At 35.3% G+C, this 22,326-nt stretch overlaps 1 protein-coding gene across 2 annotated transcripts in view; it reads left to right on the top strand.

Annotated features, from left to right (window-relative positions):
* Positions 1-22,326, top strand: part of opcml (opioid binding protein/cell adhesion molecule-like) — a 311,495-nt gene that overhangs the window by 181,298 nt on the left and 107,871 nt on the right. For both annotated transcript variants that reach the window (XM_056467602.1, XM_056467601.1), the window contains one exon: positions 20,462-20,694. In XM_056467602.1, the coding sequence (XP_056323577.1) occupies positions 20,462-20,694 (233 nt within the window). The remainder of the gene's footprint in view (positions 1-20,461; positions 20,695-22,326) is intronic.

Below are 22,326 nucleotides of genomic sequence, written 5' to 3'. Positions count from 1 at the left end.
AGCAGCCTTTGGTATTTGTACAGCATCACTGTGCATTTATGACATTACTATCAAACTATATTTTGAAGACAAATGAACTACTCAGCTCATGATTTTCTTGGATGCAGCTTTAAATGATGTGAACTACACTGATGTCGCAAAACGAACAAAAGTTCAACCCTGAGTTCATATTCGCTGGACCTCAAGATAGAAACAACCAGAAAAGGCCAAGAGTTTTATTAAAACAGTTTATTACGTCTTTACGTCCAAGGCATGTTGTGTGGCATGGCTGAAATATTGTAGAACATCACAGAGGCAGAAATGAGCACGCGCCGATTAAACCTCCCATCCGACTATTACCAGCGGGACTATAAATAGGTGTCTACAGACAAGAGTCCAGATAAAGAGAGGATCATCCTGGATATCTGTCTCTGGGGAAATTCTGCAGATTGTCATTCCATGCAGCTCTTTTTCAACGCGTGCTGCAGAGTTTTGTGGGAAGTGCTGGCTAAAACCCCTCAGGTTCCTAGACCAGAATCCTTTGTTTTGAGTCCAGCTGCCTGATGTTTCCGGAGGGGGAATTTCTTCTTTTCATCTTTAAATGAGACCCTGCCAACTCTTTTCTGGTGGCGGTGACCTGCAGCACCTCATGCTGATGTTTTTGTATGTATAAAAGGTTTGCAACTTGGTCTAAGTGCTTTTGGCGATTTTTCGAAGAACTTTGGAAAAAAGGGAAAGAACTGTTTTCAAGGTCAATTTTAAATTCTCTGAAATAAAAAAGCATATATAGATTCACACATACAGCTTGTCTCAGTTAAGGTGAGACACTGCAGGCAGAAATATGTTTTTATGCACTTGCCAATTTTGAGATTTGGTGCTTTGTCACATTTTTGTCAATTTGTGCCTGGACATTTCAGTTACAATGCATATTTTTAAAGGCAGTTTTCTCAAAGTTATTATTATTTTATTTTTATACATTTTTTTTTGCAGTGAGCCATACAGTTAATCTATACTTCTGCAGCATTCATAAAGATGTTCATTTATAGTATACTTATATACAGTAAATATACAATACAATACAATACAACACAATACAGTACAGTACAATACAATACAGTACAATACAATATAATAAAATATGGGTGTCACAGTGGTGCAGTGGGTAGCACTATCGCCTCACAGCTGGTTCGAATCCCAGCTGGGCCAGTTGGTATTTCTGTGTTCATGTTCTCCCCATGTTTGCGTGGGTTTCCTCCAGGTGGTACGGTTTCCCCAACAATCCAAAGAAAAGAGCTAAAGGTGAATTGAATAAAATAAATTGGCTGTAGTGTATGTGTGTGAATGAGTGTGTATGGGTGTTTCCCAGTACTAGGTTGCAGATGGAAGGGCATCTGCTGTGTAAAACATATGCTGGATAAATTGGTGGTTCATTTCGCTGTTGCAACCCCTGTTGAATAAAGGGAATGAATGAATAATATAATATAATATAATATAAAGGGTGGCACGGTGGCTCAGTGTTCAGTACTGTAGCCTCACAGCGAGAAGGTCTGGTTTGACTGGTTTGAGCCCTGGCTGGGCCAGTTGGACACTGGTTTGAGTCCTGGCTTGGCCAGTTGGCATTTCTGTGTGGAGTTTGCATGTTTTCCCAGTGTTGGTATGGGTTTCCTACGGGTGCTCCGGTTTCCCCCACAGTCTAAAGACATGCGGTATAGGTGAAGTGGATGAACTAAATTGGTCATAGTGTATGAGTGTGTGTAGATGAGAGTGTATGGGTGTTTCCCAATACTGAGTTGTGACTGGAAGGGCATCTGCTGCATAAAACATAAGTCGGAATAGTTGTTGGTGGTTCATTCAGCTGTGGCGACCCATGATAAATAAGGGACTGAGCCGAAGGAAAATGAATGAACGAATAAAACAATTGCATAATATACAGTTAAAGTTAGAATTTTTTCCTACTTTTTCCCCAATTTCTGATTAACGGAGAGAAGATTCTTTTCAACACATTTCTAAACATAATAGTTTTAATAACTCATTTCTAATAACTGATTTCTTTTATCTTTGCCATGATGACAGTTAATAATATTTGACTAGATATTTTTCAAGACACTTCTATACAGCTTAAAGTGACATTTAAAGGCTTAACTAGGTTAATTAGGTTTGTCCTAAAATTATTTTTAAAAAATGTAAAACTGCTTTTGTTCTAGCCGAAATAAATTAAATAAGACTTTGTCTAGAAGAAAAAATATTATCAGACATACTGAGAAAACTTCCTTGCTCTGTTAAACATCATTTGGGACATATTTAAAAAAGAAAAAAAAAAATCAAAGAGGGTTTTATAATTCTGATTTCAGCTGTATATATAATGCACTATTATTTTACAAAAATGTACTTTTTGAATTATGTTAAAGATACCATAAAATACTCTGTTAAAACACTATAATGTTAAATAAAAATGTTTAATGTATGACAATAATTATGAATCTATCTTTATCTAATGTTCGCATTTTTGTTCTAGAAACATATGCAGTTCTAAAAGGTATAAAACAAAGATATCATTCAGCTGGCGAGGAATAGTGATAACTATTGTTCTAATTATACAGCTTCTTGCATTAATTAGGCCTTATGTCTGTATTTATGTTTAGCATTTTAAATTTACTTTTTTTATGGTTGTATAAAATCAAATTATGGTAGGATTTATAGATTTTATCTGGCATGTCTTGTTTAAAAAAGTTTCTCTATCATTTGACTTTGCTCTTAGGCATATTCAGCATTTCCTCCTTTGTGTTGTTCTCCAATTCTATCTTTTAAGGTGAATTTTTCTCTCTGTTCTGCTGTAATGTGGTGTTCAGGGCTCAGTATAGAGACTGTGAATACTACCGCTTAGCAGTATGTCCTTCAAGGTTTATCAGGAACATTTGTACTGGAATGACTGTCTGTCTCATATATACAATCTTACACGTGTCTAGAGCGGATGTCATGCAGCTTCAGGGTGTGCTGCAAAAACAGATCAGTCAGTTTTACTCTCCAATCTGGAGGTTAGACTTGAATGTACAGATAACTGTACATATGTAGTACTGTATGGGTGTTTTATTTATTTATTTATTTATTTATTTATTTAATTTAATGCATAATAAGTTTGTTGCCTGAATCTGTGTAGTAAAGCATCTTTAAATTAAGTATTTTTTCTTATGTAATATATTGACTACATCAATATTTAGGTAACATATAAATATGATATGCATATAAATATCTTTTTTATAACCATATACATGTTTATGTATTAAATATATTTAAAATTGAACCTTTTTTAGCTATTTAAATATTAATAAATATTTTGTAATTGTGTAACTGAAATGTTCCAGTTATAATGTTACACTATGGTATATAATGGCAAACATTAAACTGCATTTTCAATTCTAAAATTTTACTATATAATTATATGCCAAAAATAAAATGCTCAATGTAAACAATGTTATTTATATAAGAAGGTCAGAAATCAGAAAGTCTCTTTATAAGCTCTGTTTAAGTAGAAAAATAATTAGTTTTGTACTGATGAAGTAAATGAAGTACATTTCTGTAGCTCAGGTAACATTAAATTGTGCCTTTCCCAAAGTCAAGGTGATGGGGTTTATTTCCATAAAAAGCAGAACGTTATAAAAAAGTTAATATGTAGACAATACAAATCAATATTAGCACATTTTTTAGGTTTTCTGGAAATATGATTTCCTTCCTCTTGCATTGTGCTGTATCTGCTGAAGCTCCAGGTCTGTGATGTGGAGATACTGCTGCTCGGGACAAAGCAAACGGCTGCGTTTATCGGTCTTGTCTGTCTCTCATGTTTTTGAGTGATGGGCCAGAAATGGCAGTTTCTCTTCATACTTCTGCGGGCCATTCATCCACATGACTAGTCAGCTATAGAGGAGGGCCGAGGCCTTCAGACGGAGCCTCAGAGGACTGACACAAATACAATGTTAGTGCATCCACCTTGAAAAGCAGTGACAAAAGTGGCAATCACAAGTGGCGGCCGTACTATTGTACTGTTATTTCAATTCAAACTCTGGAGACTTCAGTGCGCTACAGAGAAGCAAATGCACTTGCTTTTGCAGAGGGGAAGAATTTTGAAAGCATCTATACTGAATGCATAATGCTCCGCTTAGAAACTGTATCAGGAAGCATTTTTAGTAACAAAACAGAAAAACAAGCAGTAACAGTACTGTTATAGCATACGGTCTTATAATGTAGTCAATTCTAGTCACAAAAATGAATTAGTCAAGGCAAGACACTTCAGGTGAACAGGGTGGAAACACTAGCTAATAGTTCTCACCAGGCTTCCCCTGTTGGTTTATTAACAATTAAACAGTAAATTAAGGCAAGATTCAGAAGTATTATTCAGTTGATGTGCAAGCGATTCTAGCAACAAAAGTCAGATTCAAAAGATTTTGGCATATTACAGTAGGGCTGGGCGATATGGCAAAAATGCATTCTTGATAATTATTTTCCATATTTAACAATAATGATATATATTTCAATATATGTTGTTAATGCTTCCAGATTTAGGAGAGTATCCCAACAATGACTGAAGCCACAAAAATTAGACGATCCATTAAATGGCATAACATTTTTTCTATCAATAAATTTTCGGTGCACATTTCTGCTTTGTGATTGGCTCTTAGATCAATATAGAGTAAAAAAGTCCAGAGCTTATCATTGTTATTGACATAAATTTATTGCGATTCGATATAATATTGTTTATCAGCCCAGCCCTATATTACAGTCAAATATATTAAAGTATATTCAGATGTTTTATTTACTCTGACACAAATAAATTATATAATAATATATTATTATTATTATTATTATTATTATTATTATTATTATTAAAAATAATAATATTGGAGTGATTTCTGAAACATCATGTGACTGAAGACTGGAGTAATGCAGCTGAAAATTCGTCTTTAAAATCACTGGAATACATTATTAAATTAAACTATAAACTACTTGAAGCAGTTGAAATAAATGCCTTGTTGAGCAGGATAAGCTTATTTTAAAACATTTAAAAATCCTACTGACCGCAAACATTTGACCGGTCGTGTATATGTGCATTAATATATACAGTTGAAGTCAGAATCGTTAGCCTCCCTGTTTACTTTTTTCCCCAATTTCTGTTTAACATAGAGAAGATTTCTAAACATAATAGTTTTAATAACTCATTTCTAATAACTGATTCATTTTAACTTTATTATGATGACAGCACATAATATTTTCCTGAATAATTTTCAAGACATTTCTATACAGCTTATATAGAAATGTATACAGCTTAATTAGGTAACTACACTGAAAAAAATATTCAAAGATGATTCCTTGGATTTACAAAATTTTTTTACGTCAAGTGGTTGTAAACAATTTATTTGGGCTGAATTTAAACAAACAAATTAAGTTGAACATTATTAAATTTAGTTTGTTTGTTTAAATTCAACACAAATAAATTGTTTGCAACATTTTTGCTTGCAAAACTTTTTTTCAGTGTAGGCAGGTTAGGATAATTAGGCAAGTTATTGTATAATGATAGTTTGTCCTTAATAATGACCTTAAAATGGTTTCATAAAATTAAAAACTGGTTTAATTCTTGCCGAAATAAAACAAATAAGACTTTCTCCAGAAGAAAAAAAAATTATCAGACATACTGTGAAAATTTCCTTGCTCTGTTAAACATCATTTTTTAAATATTTAAAAAAGAAAAAAAATTCAAAGGGGGCTAATAATTCTGACTTCAACTGTATATATTAATAATTAATACTAATTATTTTGTGAGTCCTTAAAAACAAATAGTGTTTTGCCACAACTGACCTTCATTGTTTTTAAATGTTTGAAAATGTGAATTCACCAGTACATGTAAGCTGTTTAGTCACTTTAGTATGTGTAATGCAAAATTATTAGTGGTATAAAACTATAAAATAATATTGATAACAGTATTGTTTATTTGGATTGTCAAATTTGCAGAAAATGCAGAAATAAACAGTAAAGCACTTTGATTTTGAATGCTTCACAAAAGAAAAATAAATTAGCATGCGGACAGATTGAGTTTTCATCTCATTCTACTCGTAATGCAGAATTATTTTGTACATAAAGCATGTTTCAGTTTAACATTCATACAATTGCTTACATTTTGACAAGAGACACCATAGTACATCACCATAGAGCAAAGCCCAGTGGTTTTGCTGTGAAGGTCTTTACCGCTTCCCACTGTATCTTATTGTATGATTTCCAATGTGCAAATATTTGTTGCTTTTTTCTAAACCCCTCATTCTGCCAACCCCAGCAGCGCTGTCTGTGTCTGGTTGGGGAAATCAGTCCTGTTTCCCCTCTATCTGAAAAGCCAGCATTCATTGCCCCTGGTGTAATGGCCTTCATCAGTCTCCCATCACATAAAGCCTGCCTGTCATTAATCTCACCATGAGACCACATGAATCCCCTCAGCACAGCCTCGCTGACCTACTCATATCTTCAAAACCCGGATGAAAAAATATGGCAGGTGTCATTTGCCGAAATGGGCCTCTTATTCTCATTGGCCAAACTTTAAAATGTGTTGTTTGTCTGAGGATTGACCCCCATTTAGGTCATGCGTTTGATTGATGTTTTAGTATGAGATTTAAGAGTGTTAAATCCTCAGTTGTGTATCAGGATGGGCTTTATTCTTATGGGTCAAAGAAAGTAGTTCAGAGTGGTTTAGCTAATTGGTTTTAAGTTGGTTTTTCAAGCCGGCTTTTACATCTGAATCCAGCAAAACAGCAATATTAATCATTTAAATATGTATTTATTTCAGAACAAAGAACAGTGTACGCTAATCAACATTCCTCTGGAAATAAAATGTGGAAAAATATGAGAATAAAATATAAAAATATAAAATAAAATAATATGAAAATGTGAAAGTAAATGTGCTCAAATTAGCCTGAATTTAGGCTAGTTTTCTTTGATAGTCCCTTTGCCAGATGTTAAAGGCCTATAGCAGATGTTAAAGGCCTATATCCTTTATATATTTGCTTGTTAGAATGACATTTTTTAGCAGATGTTTTTATATTGTTTCAGTTTAGGATCTATTTCAGTCTGAATTGTGTTCTTGTGAAAGGGTTTTAAACTGATATCATTAATAAATGTATTCAATCATTCAAATACTATTTAACTCAGGGGTGTCAAACTGCCCTGCATTGTTTAGTTGCAACCTTGCTTCAACACACGTAAGCTGCGGTCACACTGCACTTTTAACCCCATAGACTTCCATTCATATGCACACTAATGTGGCAGACCAGAAACGCAGACCAGAACAAGTGTCGTAGTTTGCTGCATTGGAAAGTTCATACTTAGTGAACTGTGACCAGCGAAATCATATCACATGATTGTGATATGGACCAATCACTCGCTTTTTTAAATGCCTAATCATCATGTTTAATTCCGCCCCTTTTTGCAGCGCTGTACGACACACAAACTCTAGTGTGACCACGGCTTTAGCTGTAGGTTTCAAACAAGACTGAAGGACTCAATTAGTTTGATGGTGTTTAATTAGGGTTAAAGCTAAACTGTGCAGAGTTCGGCTCTCAGGGAACTGAGTTTGGCACCTGTGCTTTACTTCATTCATTCATATAGGTAGGTTGCTTTCTAAGCATTTTAGCAAAAGTGGATTTGTCTTACTAGGCTTCCTGAATTTTAGTCTCATTGGCATGTCACAGCTAGCCAATATAACGTAACCTTGTGTCCTTTGTCTTATTTCACAGGTGTCAAATCCAGTTCCTGGAGGGCCGCAGCTCTGCACAGTTTAGTTCCAACCCTAATTAAATACACCTAATCAAATTAATTGAGTCCTTCAGTTTTTGTTTGAAACCTACAGGTTCGTGAGATGAAGCAGGGTTGGAACTAAACTCTGCAGGCCTCTGGCCCACCAGGAACTGGATTTTACATCTGTGATTTAAATAATATTATAATTGATGTATTTTTTTCATAAAATGACAAGTGGTGATATAAAATCAATGGTTTTCTACCAAATGTTGCTTTCTTAACTCATTTGAAGTTAAAAATGGTATTATGTTGTCTAAAAATGAATATACACATTTTCAGTTCTTAAAAAAAAATACTGTTTTTTTGTTATTTCATGCAAAAAGAAGCTGTAAATGTCAACATTTTATTTCAAATGTGAAAGAAATTTCATCAGTGTACAACAATAGCTACGCAACACACATACACTCACACATACTACTACTACTACTACTACCAATACCAATACTGCTGCTCTTATAGTTGTGTGAATTGCTTCCTTGTCCTCATTTGTAAGTCGCTTTGGATAAAAGCGTCTGCTAAATGACTAAATGTAAATGTAAATGTACCAATACCAATACAGTACATATAGAAACAAATACAACATAAAGTATGATAAAATGTCACAATCTTACTGTTATGTTGCCATCATTTAATTTAATATAATTTATTAATAGTTCTCCAATACATGTACACTTTACAAATTTTGATATGTTTAGTTGTGTACATTCGTTATTTTATGCCTACTCTTTTGTTTGTAATAGTTTGCTCTGCATTATTAGGCTAGTTTAAATTTTGTTACGAGATAGGAAAGTTAAAGAAAGAAAGACAGAGTTTTGTTTGACTGGAGTTTATTGTTATACTGCATGAGAATTCTGTAAATATTTTTAATTGGAACGAAACCCTAGTCAATCTATTGCCTGACTGATTTCATGAAAATTCTGATAGTACATTTACTTTATAAATTCATCATGAGTACTTATTCTAACCAGTACAGCTCAGAATATGTTAAACAGAAGTTATGCTGAATAACAATGAAACATTACTTCATGTTTTGAAGGTTATTTTGAAACTGTATAGTCACTACTTGCATAATGTTTTGAATGTCTAAAATCACTTTTGTAAATGTACTGTAATTTAATACCAAAGTGGGATGTATCATATTATATTTGATAATGAAAAAAAAATCCATCCATCCATTACTGTAGACAAAACAATTTTTAGTAATGCCCAAATGAGGTTTTTATGAAAAATCAGTAATCCATCTATGTATTTCAGAACCTTTTGAGTTGAGGAGATATTTCTTCATATAAACAATCTCGCACCATGGTGGCTGACAGTCCATTAGGCTGAAGTGCAAGGGACTGGTGTGACAGAGTCATTAGTTCACTGAATGAGGCCTGATCTCACCCTGTCAATGCTGGATAATGGAGGCTCTGCCTTCTAAGAAACACCTCTTACTTTTTAGCACAGAGTTGGAAAATCCATATGCTTTCCCGTCGCCCTTTAACTTCAAGTGACAGTCATTTCCAGCGCAGCTAGGGCGGTCTTTTTACCATATTGCATTTATAATGGATCCATTGGTTTATATGCATATGTAAATGTGCGCTCCGGCTGTTTGATATGGATCATTATAAATGTATGCATGCTGTTTGATGTGAATAATATACTGTGTGATGATGATATTGCAGGGCTCTGTTTGACCAGCTATTTCCAAAACATAAATATTTGTGTATTTTGTGATTCATATCGAGCCTTGGATTTAATTGTTTTATAAATGTATAATCACCTTTTAGAAAAACACTTTATGGGCAAACATAGCCCAGACAAACATTAATAGTGATGAAAGCAAGGATATTAATTGTTGTAATGTTTATTTTTATTTTATTTTTAAGCTGAGATTTGAAGCCAAATTAATGGGTGTAAATTTACTTCAGTAAGATGGCAGGATGACGGTGTTATTTTTAAACAGAGACGGGTAGGTTTATTAGTATAATTTGCAGGTTTTTAGCATTTTTGTTGAATAATATGCAAATGGTACACAGTGGCTCAGAGGTTAGCACTGTTGCCTCGCAGCAAGAAGGTCGCTGGGTCAGTTGGCATTTCTGTGTGGAGTTTGCATGTTCTTCCCGTATTTGCGTGGGTTTCCAACGGGTGCTCTGGTTTCCCCCACAGCCCAAAGGCATGCAGTACAGGTGAATTGAATAAAATAAATTGCCCAGAGTGTATGTGTGTGAATGAGTGTGTATGGATGTTTCCCAGTACTGGGTTGCAGCTGGAAGGGCATCTTCTGTGTAAAACATATGCTGGATAAGTTGGCGGTTCATTCCGCTGTGGCAACCCCTGATGAATAAAGATACTAAGCTGAAGGGGAATGAATGAATATGCCAATGGTGACAATTCAGCACTTCTTTTTATTTGCTTTTTTCCTCGAGGTTTGCTTCCATGTAACTTAAGAATGGTTACAAAATATCTTAATATTAATACTCAACATTTACAATCACACATTTTAAAGCCCTGTTCACAAGTTTCAACTTGACATCATGAGTACATTAAAGTTATACTTTCAGTGGTCAAAAAACAAATATGTGTACATCTATTCCATGTTTGTTTGTTTGTTTAAATGGTAATGTCTGAAGAAAAAATAATGTTGAAATTAGAAATTGTGTTTTTTTTTTTTATTAAAAATATTCAAAGTAATATGCAGGTTTAAGTTCCAAAGTTGGTGTGACAGTTACAGACCCAGTAGACACACAACCTCATAAGACCTTAATATTAGGTTAGATTTACAGTAGGTCGAGACGTCAGATGACCAAAATTTAACATTGTCTAGCCAGCATCTAAGGAAAACATTATTATGATGTCCAATAACGACATCAAATGACATGGATATTTGGTTGATTTTAAGGTTGTGTTGGAAAGTGACCAAAATCCAACGTCGAGCCAATATCTTAAACATCATATTGACGTCAAATAATGACATTTATTCATCAGGTATGGCAACCAAAATCCAACATCTGATAGACATCATAGTGGTAATGTCCACACAACATCAAGCTGTAACATCAATAGACATTAATTTTAGGTTGGGCGCTGGACATTGACAATGGCCTTACGTTGGGTTCGGACATCAACCCGATTTTCATTTCCAAACAAAATGCAATGTCCCTATTATGTTGGGGTACAACATCAGTCTGACATCATGTTGATGTCCTGTGCCTGCTGGGGAAGTGTTAGATACAGGTATTTCCTTTTAGTTTCCCATTCTTAATAAACTGTTCTTGTGTCAGCTTCATTTTAAAGGCATCATGTTATTCTGTCTCAGAGATATTGGATCTCAATGCAGATCCCTCATCAAATTGTTGAATTTTCAGTTGTTAAAACTAAATATGGGTTATTTTTCATACAGTTAAAACAAGAATGTCCAAAGAACCAGTAATATTAAAACTATAAATGTATTCTCATTTACATCTGTCAAAATAGTTGCATAATAACAGCTTGCTCATAGAGCAAAATTGAAATTGCAGTATCTCAGAACTAACTCCTAAATATAAGGAGATAAAGAAAAGGATAAAATATATAATAGTGTCAAAATATCTTTAATATAACTTGAGTTATAGTCATGCATACTTTTGGGAAAAAGAAAAACATCTTGCAAATGTCAACAGATTTTTCTAACAGACCAATTTGTGTAAAAATAACATAATGATGCTGCCATCTTTCTCAATCACAGCTGAAAATTGCAGTTTTGACCCCTTTCATCAAAACATTACTCTAATCAGGAAATATATATCCATTGCATTTAATAGTTTGCCAATAGATTTTGAGCCAGGGAAGTCATTTCATAGATTTGACCCAGTACGACCCTCTAAAGAACAGTTCGTCTTAAAATAACTTTTTTCTTCTCCTTCTTTGCGTTGTCAGACTTTGCGCTCATTCCCAGGCAGTATGCAAACTCGCTATCTTGCATATGGCTAATCTAATCTGTCAGAGGCAGACGGAGCAATTCAGCGCACGCAATCATGTGTCCCACAGCACCCCTGGAGCAGACAAGGTGTTAACCGTCCTGCTCAAAACGGCCAGAGAAGGTGTCCAGGCTGGGATTGGAACCATGACCTTCCTATTCACAGCGCAAGGCTTTCAGCACTAAGCCACTTAAAATATAACTTTTGAACAGAAAATTAACTTTTTGGCACAGCCCCCATGTTTTTGCCCCATCATTACATTGGTGTTTCAGGCACTCAGCCAGACTAAGAGTACAAATTCACACACTTATCAACTGGACACATATTGGAAGATGATGAAGAGTGCGAAATCAATGTGCATAATAACATCTGGGGGTTTTCTGATACAGTAGTTATGAGATTTTTAGTTTTTGTAGTATAGCAAGGAAGGCATGTGTTAAGTTTAGGGAAATTAGGGAGGGTATAAGCTGGATGGAAATAGAGAAAACTCTTGACGTCCTCATTCAGTGTTATTGATGCTATATCTCAGAAATCTTTACATTTTATTTTGAAGTTAATTGTGGGGAAGTTAACCCTATATTGGAACACTCACAGCAGGTCTGGAAGAAAGAACATAAGATATTAAATTTGTCCCATTATAAACAAGGCTATTCTTCATTATGGGATAACCCTGGTATTTAGATTGGAAAGAAAACAGTGTATTGGAAGGATTGGTGTAAAAAAAGGCCTGAAAACAATTGATAATTTATATGGACAGAGGGCACTGAACTCATTTCAGGGATTAAAAGACAAGTTCAGATTATTAGAAAAAGGGGATTTCTGGAAATATATACAATTCCATAGTAGTATAAGATCCATGGCATAGAAAGAAAAGAAATTTCGCGATGTGTGTTTGCGGTCCTTTACTGACAGCTGCATGTGTGGATCTTGCTGGAAAATATGCTGAAAAGTCCTACATGACGGTAATAGTTTGATTGTGGTGTTTAATAATGCCACTAATATATGCATACTCCACATGTCTTAATTCCATTTCTGTTTAGTTCAGTTATGACTTTAGTCAGATTAAGGCAATCAAAAATCACTGTTTGGAGCTTATGCAGGCCAACAGTTCAAAATTCATGTTTAACTGAATAAACAGTTAGTAAACACAAGTACATCTTATTGAACATCATTTATTTTCAGCACCAATTTTCATAGTAGAACAGTTTCTTAAGCAGTTTGTGATGCATTTTGATAAAAGGAGATCAGCCCCTGGTCTAATGCGCCACCTGGCTTGAGAAACCCATTCTCAAAGACTTACTTTTAGTCATTATTTAGGTAGCACACATATTCTGAATGCCTTCGGCAGAATTCAAACGAGCCATTTTAATCTAGATTAATTCCAAGATTGCAGTGAGATTAATCTAGATTAAAAACAAATTTATAAAAATCTATGCCCACCTATCATATATATATATATATATATATACGTTTTATACAGTAAATATGATCACATATTAAAAGGAAAAGATGTGAATGAAGGGTGCATTGATTGATTTTAAAACAACTGAAGGAAACACACTCACTATCTGCTATCCATGGTTGTTTATTGAACATGAACGCTGAACAACTGAAATTAAAACACACTTTGCCTAAAACCAACAGTCAGTTTATTTCTTATAAAAAGTGAAAATAAATAGCTTGCACTTTTGGAAACTAAATAAATTATTTTCTTTGCTTTTCATATTAAAAGTAGAAAATAAGCAGTATCTCTTCTAAATAAAATAACTCTTGGATACCCTGTAAATAATAGTTTAAACGTTGCATTTACTGCATCATCTTTAAATCAATATTTTAATGTAAAAAAATAATTTTAATGTAATGTAAAATATGCCGTCTCAAGGTATCTCTGGCACAGCTTACAATCATCGTCAATTTAGTGCAAAGTAAGGCTCAAGAATCGGTCTATTGTCCTACCTGACCAGAGATCAGATGTGGCAGCGGAAGTATAAATCAGCCTCAGATTTTTAAGGCTGATTTATACATCTGCATCGAGTGATTGGCATGACCCACGGTACCTGCCTTGCGCATAGTTGTGCTTTTAAACTTCTGCATGCTGTTTGTGTTGCTCTGCAATAACACTTCCGAAACGCTAGCTGGCAGCGGGTTTTTATGTTCCTCTGTGTTGAGTTTCTTCACAGATGTTTTGTTTTTTCTGAATGCTACCTTAATGTAGAAGTAGGTAAAACTCGCTCATTTATAAGCAGGAACCGTCGGATGTGCAACAAATTTAATCAAAAGGTAAACACAAAACAAAAGTTTTCATCTGTAGCTCCCCCACGGGACTCCACATTTGTAAACACTTGCTCCAGCAAAGGGCTTTCTTCTGTCCTGCGGCTCTTTATGCCATCCATACGTGTCAACTCTACCAAACCGACCAATGACAGAGGTTGTGCTACATGTCGTTGCAACGTGTAGGTAAATGGGTATGCGACTGCACGAATACGCGTGCTCTCAATGCAGAAGTATACTGTAAATCAGCCTTAACAGAGCGGGGTCACGTGACTCCCTGGTAGGAATAGTAATCGAAAAAATCAACCTTGCATGTCAACCTTGAATCAACTTCTGGATGTCTGAATTTTGATTATTTTTTTTATTAATTGCCCAACCTTAGTTATAATTGTTGTTTTGATATTATTTTTATTATAATTTGTTTACATTATTTTCCTGAATGTTGATTTTGTATTGTGAATTTTATGTTGTGTGGGGCATACAAGTTCAAAATAAAGTTCAATGACAAAAAAAAAAGTTTAGGGAAATTAGGCTCACAGTTCCAAGACGTTCATGAACAATAGGTTTTGCATCACTTCTAAGGTCTTAAGGCCAAGCGTTGAATGACTAAGAGGTTATTTTTAGAGCAAAACTTAAAAAAAAAATCCATTCTATTGTTCAAATGTGCACCGTGATTCCCGAGCAAAAACTGCAGAGCATGCATGATTATAGACCGCCGCTTAATCTTGTGGTTTTCTATGGTTCAAATCCTCTGCAAGCTCTAGCTCTCCAGCACTCTGCATAGATTAACAGAGACTGAATGAGCTTTTCCCTTTGAAGAATATCCTGAGAAAGCATTCACTTCACACTCGCAATTGTTGCCCTCCAGATTTGCCAAAAGAGCGCTCTCTTGTTGACTAATTTTCAGAGCCGGGAAATTTACCAGTAAAGGGTTTGATAATCCATTTACTGATTTTGACCTTGAGCGTGAAGTCCTCTTAAAGACTAATATGAATTACTGCAGTGTTTTGGCATGCTGACGTGAAGGGTTTGGCAATGGCATTTTCAAAAATCCTCGGTGCACCTTGTGAAAGTGTCATTGATGAAAACCATGTCAACGCAGCACATTCGGTTCCATTGTAATATTAAATAACGATTGACTAATAAAGCAAATGCCAGATAGCAATTGACAAATAAAAGCCATGGAAATAGTATTTTTTGCTTCGGAGAAAGTACATCGAAGTGCATGATATTGCAGCCTCGCTTTTTTTAATATGTAGCTCCGACTTTCAATTAGTCCTAACCTTTAGAGCCGTCACTCAAAAGTTTAGAAAAGGGTAAAAAGGATAAGTATAGCGAACGCCTCTAGGTCTTTCTCTGCAGTTTTAAGAAATGTCCTTTCCTGTGAAGGAGACAGATGTAGTGTCATATCCAGATTCTTCTGAATTGAAAGGTGGCTATCGCCCAGAATTGCCCTAATTTCTCCTCGCGGCTATTTGAAATGGATGAGATGAAAAGCTATTGTCATTTTTTGTAGCTGGTTTTCCAAATCTGTAATAGAAAAGGAGAGAGAAGAGACAGATATCTGTTTTTATACCTGTTGTCTTGTTGTATATATATGCGTGTGTGTGTGTGTGCGTGTGTGCGTGTGCGTGTGTGTGTGTGTGTGTGTGTGTGTGTGTGTGTTCTTTTGTGATATTATGGGCATTATGGGCATTATGATATTTCTCTAGTAAAGTCTGTTCAATTGAAGGTTGGTCTGGGTTAGGACTCTAGTATTGCATCCAGAATATAAATCATTGTTTTATTGTTTTTACCTGTAGTAGAAGCTAGATTGAGCTTTTCATACTGCGGCAAAAAAAAATGATATGGTAAAGAAAGTGTACTAGGTGATAATTAGACATGCGGTTGCAGTAAAACTAAATTATAACACTTATATAAACTTTAACACTATAACAGGCTTTCATTGTAATCTCTCAAAATGAATTGAAGTCAAATTAAGGCTTGTACATTACACACCGGGAAGCTTTTCGCTTGCGTTTATTGTCAGCGTTTTTCAAGACATTTTTCCAGATTCAAACCCAAGCGATTTTTCTCTGCCGTCGAGCAGAAGAGTATGCAGAATCACTCCTTGACGTTAGATGGTGCGACACAACTTTAAGCTTCTGACACCATCTTGTAACACAGAAGAAGAAGAGAGAAAGTTAACGCCATTGTTGTTAAAGTTACTGGTGACTCGAACAAGCATGGATGGTTCAAGTAGCAGCTCTGGCTGTAGCTATGAAGAAATAATTGTTGTTCACCAGGGCAATAAGCAGCTCCATGTTCATATCGCCTCTGGGCATCTTCTTCAATGTGCGCTCGCATTGACAGTTTTGAGTGCCTCCAAATGCTGTTTATTGTAACTTCAGCAGCTCCGTGCATGTGAACAAAAGTGCAAATTTGATTGGTATAGAAGGTTTTGACGTGGCGCATCAAAACAAAAAAAATTAGCATGAACGTTCCTTTAAAAATGACGCTTGGCGTTTTGTGCGTTGGTGTGCACGATCACATTGGCGCCCTTTATTTAGTTACATGGCGATAAACGTAGACGGAAAACATCAGCATAAAGCGTCCTGGTTTGCACAGGCCTTAAGACTTATAAAAACGTATAAAAATCAAGGGTCCATTGGGGTATTTTTGCAGCATTTTGGTTTACAAACAAAACTTTTGGTAACACTTTATTTTGATGGTCCATTTGGGTATTAGTAGACTGTCTACTCAATATCTGTTGATACTGCTCCTTCAACAGATATTTAACTGACTATAAGAAACTTTGCAACTAACCCCAACCTAACAGTCTACTTACACTGTAATGTAATGAGAATAGAATTAGTTGGCATATAAATCCAATGTAACTAAATTCAACAAACGGACCATCAAAATAAAGTGACAACTTTTTAGCGAACAGTTGAGTTTAACCAATTTTGAAACCATTTAGCTGATCTCCAGTTCTGGTGGGAGCACTTTTAGTTTAGCTTAGCATAAATCATTCAATCGTTTTAGACCAGAGATGCCCAAAGTAGTGCCCGCGGGCCAAAGTTGCCCCAGTGTTACCTTTGATTTAGCCCACCATCTCATCTGAGAAAAGAATGAGAATTGGGTTGGGGTCAATTCCTTTAAAAGAGATCGTCATTTATAATTTGACATAACCAGTTTTTTGTTTGTTTTATTGCTGAGTTGCCAAAAAACATGTTCCAATAAAATGTTGTAAATGAATCTGTTTTTTTTTTTTATGTAAATAATGTCATCGCTCAATGGATAGCGGATTTTGCAGAAGACATTGGTGAGCAAATCAAGGCAAAACTAGTGTAACTTTATTCTGTTATACAAGAGATTTTTTATGGTTTTACTGTAATAAGTTCATTATAAAATGTAAAAAAAATGCTGTATTGGTTGATATAAAACAATGTTTTCTAATTATTTTTAAATATTATTATATAAATTAGGAAATTATCCATAGCAACTATATTTACTTTCGGCCCACTAGCCTCAATCAAGTTGGTTTTGTCCCTTTATAAGAAAAAGATTAATAAATATCACTTCAAAATAATCACTTATCTCTCCCATATCACTTATCTCACATATAAAAAAAAATCACTTAATAAATTTAAGATTAAAAAGTTTATAAGATAATTCTCAGATTTATAGCATGTGTACTCTGTAGTTACATTTCTGAAACTATAATTCTGCCTACTGTAGCCATGGCACGGCAGCAAAGTTCCTTGATTATTATGTCAGAATGAAAGTATAGTTCCTAGTCATATCAACCTAGAAAATAGGAACTTTTCATTTTCTATTAGTCTTAGTACACAATGACAGAATAGTCAAGCTTTAAATATTAAGAAGTATCTACATTTTTCTTTTGTTTTCTCAACATTTTTGAGTGAGATGCTAATGGTCAACTCTGATTGTAATATCTGTGCTATGCTAAGCTAAATGTGTTCCTGCCAGACCTGGGGATCAGCTCAAAAGTTGCAAAAACGCTAAAACTGCACTGTTTGAGTCTAGGGGACTTTTGGAATTAGACAATTTTTTTTTTTAATGGAGTGTTCCTTTAAAATAACATTTAAACATTATTTTAAAATATCAGTAACAAACCTGACAATTCCAACAACATTCTGTGTAATAAAAAGTTCCATAGATCTTCATGAAACAGAGTCTTTGTGCAGACTACAAAGTGCCTCATTTGGGACATGATATATTTCTGCAGATCTTATTTTAAACCTTTTTCATCCGTAAGAAAATTTTACCTTTTCACTTAATTTATTTTGTGATCATTTTGACTCTGTTAATTAAAACTTTATAAATATGGGCAATTTGATAGAAAATTCACCCTCATTTCCTTTTAAAAATGTATTTATGCTACCTGTAACTGTATGCTCTGAACTTTGAACACAAAATTGCCCACTTTCAAACCCATTAATACATGATGCAATATTTTCAGTGCCATTTAAAAAAATAAATAAATAAATCATCATAGATTCTTTGTTAACTGGCTTCCATTTTGTTGGCAAGTCATCAACTTTTAATTGTTTCCAAAAAATGAAAACATGTAATTTTTTGGCACATTTTTTTAGGTTTGCCCTGTGAAGCAAATATTTTTTTTTCTGTTTTCCGCTTTCCGCTGCAGGCCAAATTAATTAAATTATGCTGTTAACATTGTGTAGTATGTGGATCAGAATTTGTAGTAATAATAATAATAATAATGACAGGGTGACACTGTGGCTTTGTGGTTAGCACTGTTGCCTTACAGTGAGAAGGTTGCCGGTTTGAGTCCCAGCTGGGCCAGTTGGCTTTTCTGTGTGAAGTTTACATGTTCTCCTCGTATTTGTGTGGGTTTCCTCCGGGTGCTCCACTTTCCCCCGCAGTCCAAAGACATGCTCTATAGAGAATTGGGTAAGCTAAATTGGACGCAGTGTATGTGTGTATATTTGTGTGGATGGATCTTTCCAAGTACTGGGTAGCAGCTAGATGGGCATCCGCTGTGTAAAACATATGCTGGAGAAGTTGGCAGATCATTCTGCTGTGGCAACCCCTGATGAATTAAGGGACTAAGCAGAAGGAAAATGAATGAATGAAATAATAATAACAATACAGAGAAAAAATCTGCTTAGCATTTTATAAATGCAAAATAATATATTTTAATATTGTTATTTTTTCCTTAAAACCAACACTGGCATTATGCAAACACACTAATTTAAAGGGTTACAATTATTGTTGTCAAATGATTAATTGTCATTAATTGCATTCAAAATAAAAGTATTTGTATTTACATAATGTATGTGTATTCACTGTGTATAAATAGTGTGTATATATACAGTTAAAGCCAGAAATATTAGCTTCCCTGTTTATTTTTTTCCCCAATTTCTGTTTAACTGAAAGGTTTTTTTCCGTTAAAAAAATATATATTTTTTCCAACACATTTATATTCCAACACATTTATATTTTATCTTTGCCATGATGACAGTAAATAATATTTGACTAGATATTTTTCAAGAAACTTCCATACAGCTTAAAGTGACATTTAAAGGCTTAACTAGATTAATTAGGTTAACTAGGCAGGTTAGGGTACTTAGGCAAGTTATTGTATAATGATGGTTTGTTCTGTAGACTATCGAGAAAAAAAATCGCTTAAAGGGGCTAATAATGTTGACCTTAAAATTACAAACTACTTTTATTCTAGCCTAAATAAAACAAATAAGACTCTCAGAAAACATATTTCTAAAGGTGCTATTGGCTTGAAATAGGTGTAGAAAAGCAGTGAAAGCCCAGACAGCAGCTGAAATCTCTCAGTTGTTCTGCAACCCGCTGCCCGTCCTTGGTGTAAACGAATATTAGCTGCTTCAGTCAACATCTACATTGGCAGGATGATGAAGATGAAACCAGAGTGGATATTTCAGCAAGACGATGATCCAAAACACAGCCAAGGAAACTCTCAAATGCTTTCAGAGAAAGAAAATCAAGCTGTAGAATGGCCCAGCCAATCACCTGACTTGAATCCAAAAGAAAATACAATGTAAAGATCAGTTTGGATAGACAAAACCCACAGAACCATCAAGATTTTTACACTGTTGAAGTCAGTGAAAAAATCTCACCTGAGCAATGCATGTGACTTCATTCTCCATATGAGAGTCGTCTTTAAGCTGTGCAGTACACATATAGATACATTATGTAAATACAAGCTTTTATTTTGGATGCGATTTATCACGATTAAATTTTGACAGCACTAGTAAAATTCCTTAATTCTTTAATCCTGACTAATGTTGGTAAAAGAAATGTCTGTCACATTGTGTAAAACAAAAGATATATACTTTTATGATGTTTTGTCTAATAATTATTTAATATTAACACACAAGGGTTAACGTGACGTATAGCAAGCACTCATGTTTTCCCTTTTCTCTTTGTGTGTTGTTCAACAGGTGCAGTGTGGACAACAAAGTATCACGGGTGGCATGGCTCAACCGGACCACCATCCTCTTCACAGGCAATGAGAAATGGTCATTGGACCCCCGGGTGGTTCTGCTGAACACAGCAGTCAACGAATACAGTATAAAGATCTTAAATGTGAACTTGTACGACGAGGGCCCGTATGTGTGTTCCATCCTCACGAACAAGAAACCGGAGTCGACCAAAGTGCACCTCATCGTACAAGGTAAACCTTTAGAGGACTTGTCATGAAATCTTTGCATCATTTAATGTGCGCATGAGGAAAAGCAGCTCTGCGTTGGGTTGGGATTTTGTTGACATTTGGGTTGGGTAAATAACGGCTGACAAACTACTTTGATTCTTCTTTTCCAGGCTGATGTAATTAAATGAAACTCAGCAGATGTGACTCGCGGTGATGAAATTGGGATTTAATCTGGGTGTAATTTCAAAATCGTTGATGGATATTGATTTAAGACACGCAGCCCAGAGAGCAGCGGGAAAATAGGGCAGAAGGCTTTGTTTTTCTCCTCACTAAATCAAGTGTCGATACTCAGACCTTTGTCGTGATATACAGCGCAGTCGATCGCCGTCATAATCGCGCTCCAAAAAACAATTAACATGGCCATAGCCAAATCCGTCCCAGCTCGGGGTGTACACTTCAGATACATGCCAAAAAATCACTATCGCCACATTTTTCCGACCATCTGCAGAGGTGTCATGTTTTAGTAAGGAAAAAAAAAGCAATGTGTTGTGGTTAATAAAACAGAGCCTTATCAAATGCTCATTAACCTTTAGTGCTTTGTCCTGACACTAATTACTGCAGGCTTAAATAACTCAACAAACAGACCAAGGTGCTTATTTTTTTGTCCTGATTAGAAACACAAAACGTAAATTGGACCTGTTCGGTTTTTCGCTTAACCTGCAATTCAATTAATTATCGAGTCTTCGGCGCGCTTTTAACACATCCATCAATGCTCCGCATCTGCGTCGCGCTACATAAGCGTGCTGTTGTGGCACTCAAAAGTGCACTTAAGATATTGAATTGTTTTGCAGCGCACATCTTTTCCCTTACACCCTACAGTCGCATGCTGAGCGGTGTACAATTTCAGCCTAGTGTTCTTGAGAATGGATCTGAGAGCTTTCTGAACAGATGGGGTCTTGGTGTGCCTTTACTGTAATGCTTTGTCTCAGCTTTGTTAAATCTTGCCACGCTCAGCTAAAGTCTGCCTACACAAACTGTAGCGTCCTGTCTATTTCTGTCATCAACTGTGGCTCAGTTTCTCATAAACTCTGAGCTTGTTATTGCCTCGTCTCTGCTAAAAATGCAAAGAGAAGCCTCACATATCTCGCTTGACATCTACATGCTTGTTTTTAAGTGTCCTAACATATTTCACACATCTGGTTTTAGGTCACTCGTTAGCGCTTCTCAAACGGACAGCGTTCCATTAGGTTTTGCATTTGCCGTCCTGTAGCGTATCAGCGCTACATCTATTTATGTGGTTGATGACTGCAGCTGAGGGTATGTGTCTCTGTAAATGGCCTCATCGTCTTCCGCGCCATCGATCGGTTGAATCGATCAGATGCAATTCGAGAGGAGACATGGTTCGCGCGAGTGTGCTGCGCAATTCGAAACCTGAGGTTTTCCTCTGAGCTCCTTCTCCGAGGTACACAAAGCATTATTCTTATAAAACCACTACATGCAGAAGACAAATGAAGGTCATTATAGTCCAGGGAGGAATATGTGTGTTTTATTGTGTGCACTTGCATTTAGAGGAACATTGTTGCTGAAACAACCTGCTTGTTAGCGCTGATGCAAAAAAATGTAAATTTTGCTGGCTAGCTTTGTTAAGCCTACTGG

This window comes from Danio aesculapii, chromosome 10, assembly GCF_903798145.1.
Source record: "Danio aesculapii chromosome 10, fDanAes4.1, whole genome shotgun sequence".
Classification (NCBI taxonomy): Eukaryota; Metazoa; Chordata; class Actinopteri; order Cypriniformes; family Danionidae; genus Danio; species Danio aesculapii.
Note: the sequence above shows the minus strand (reverse complement) of the source record. Positions and strands in the feature narration are given on the sequence as shown.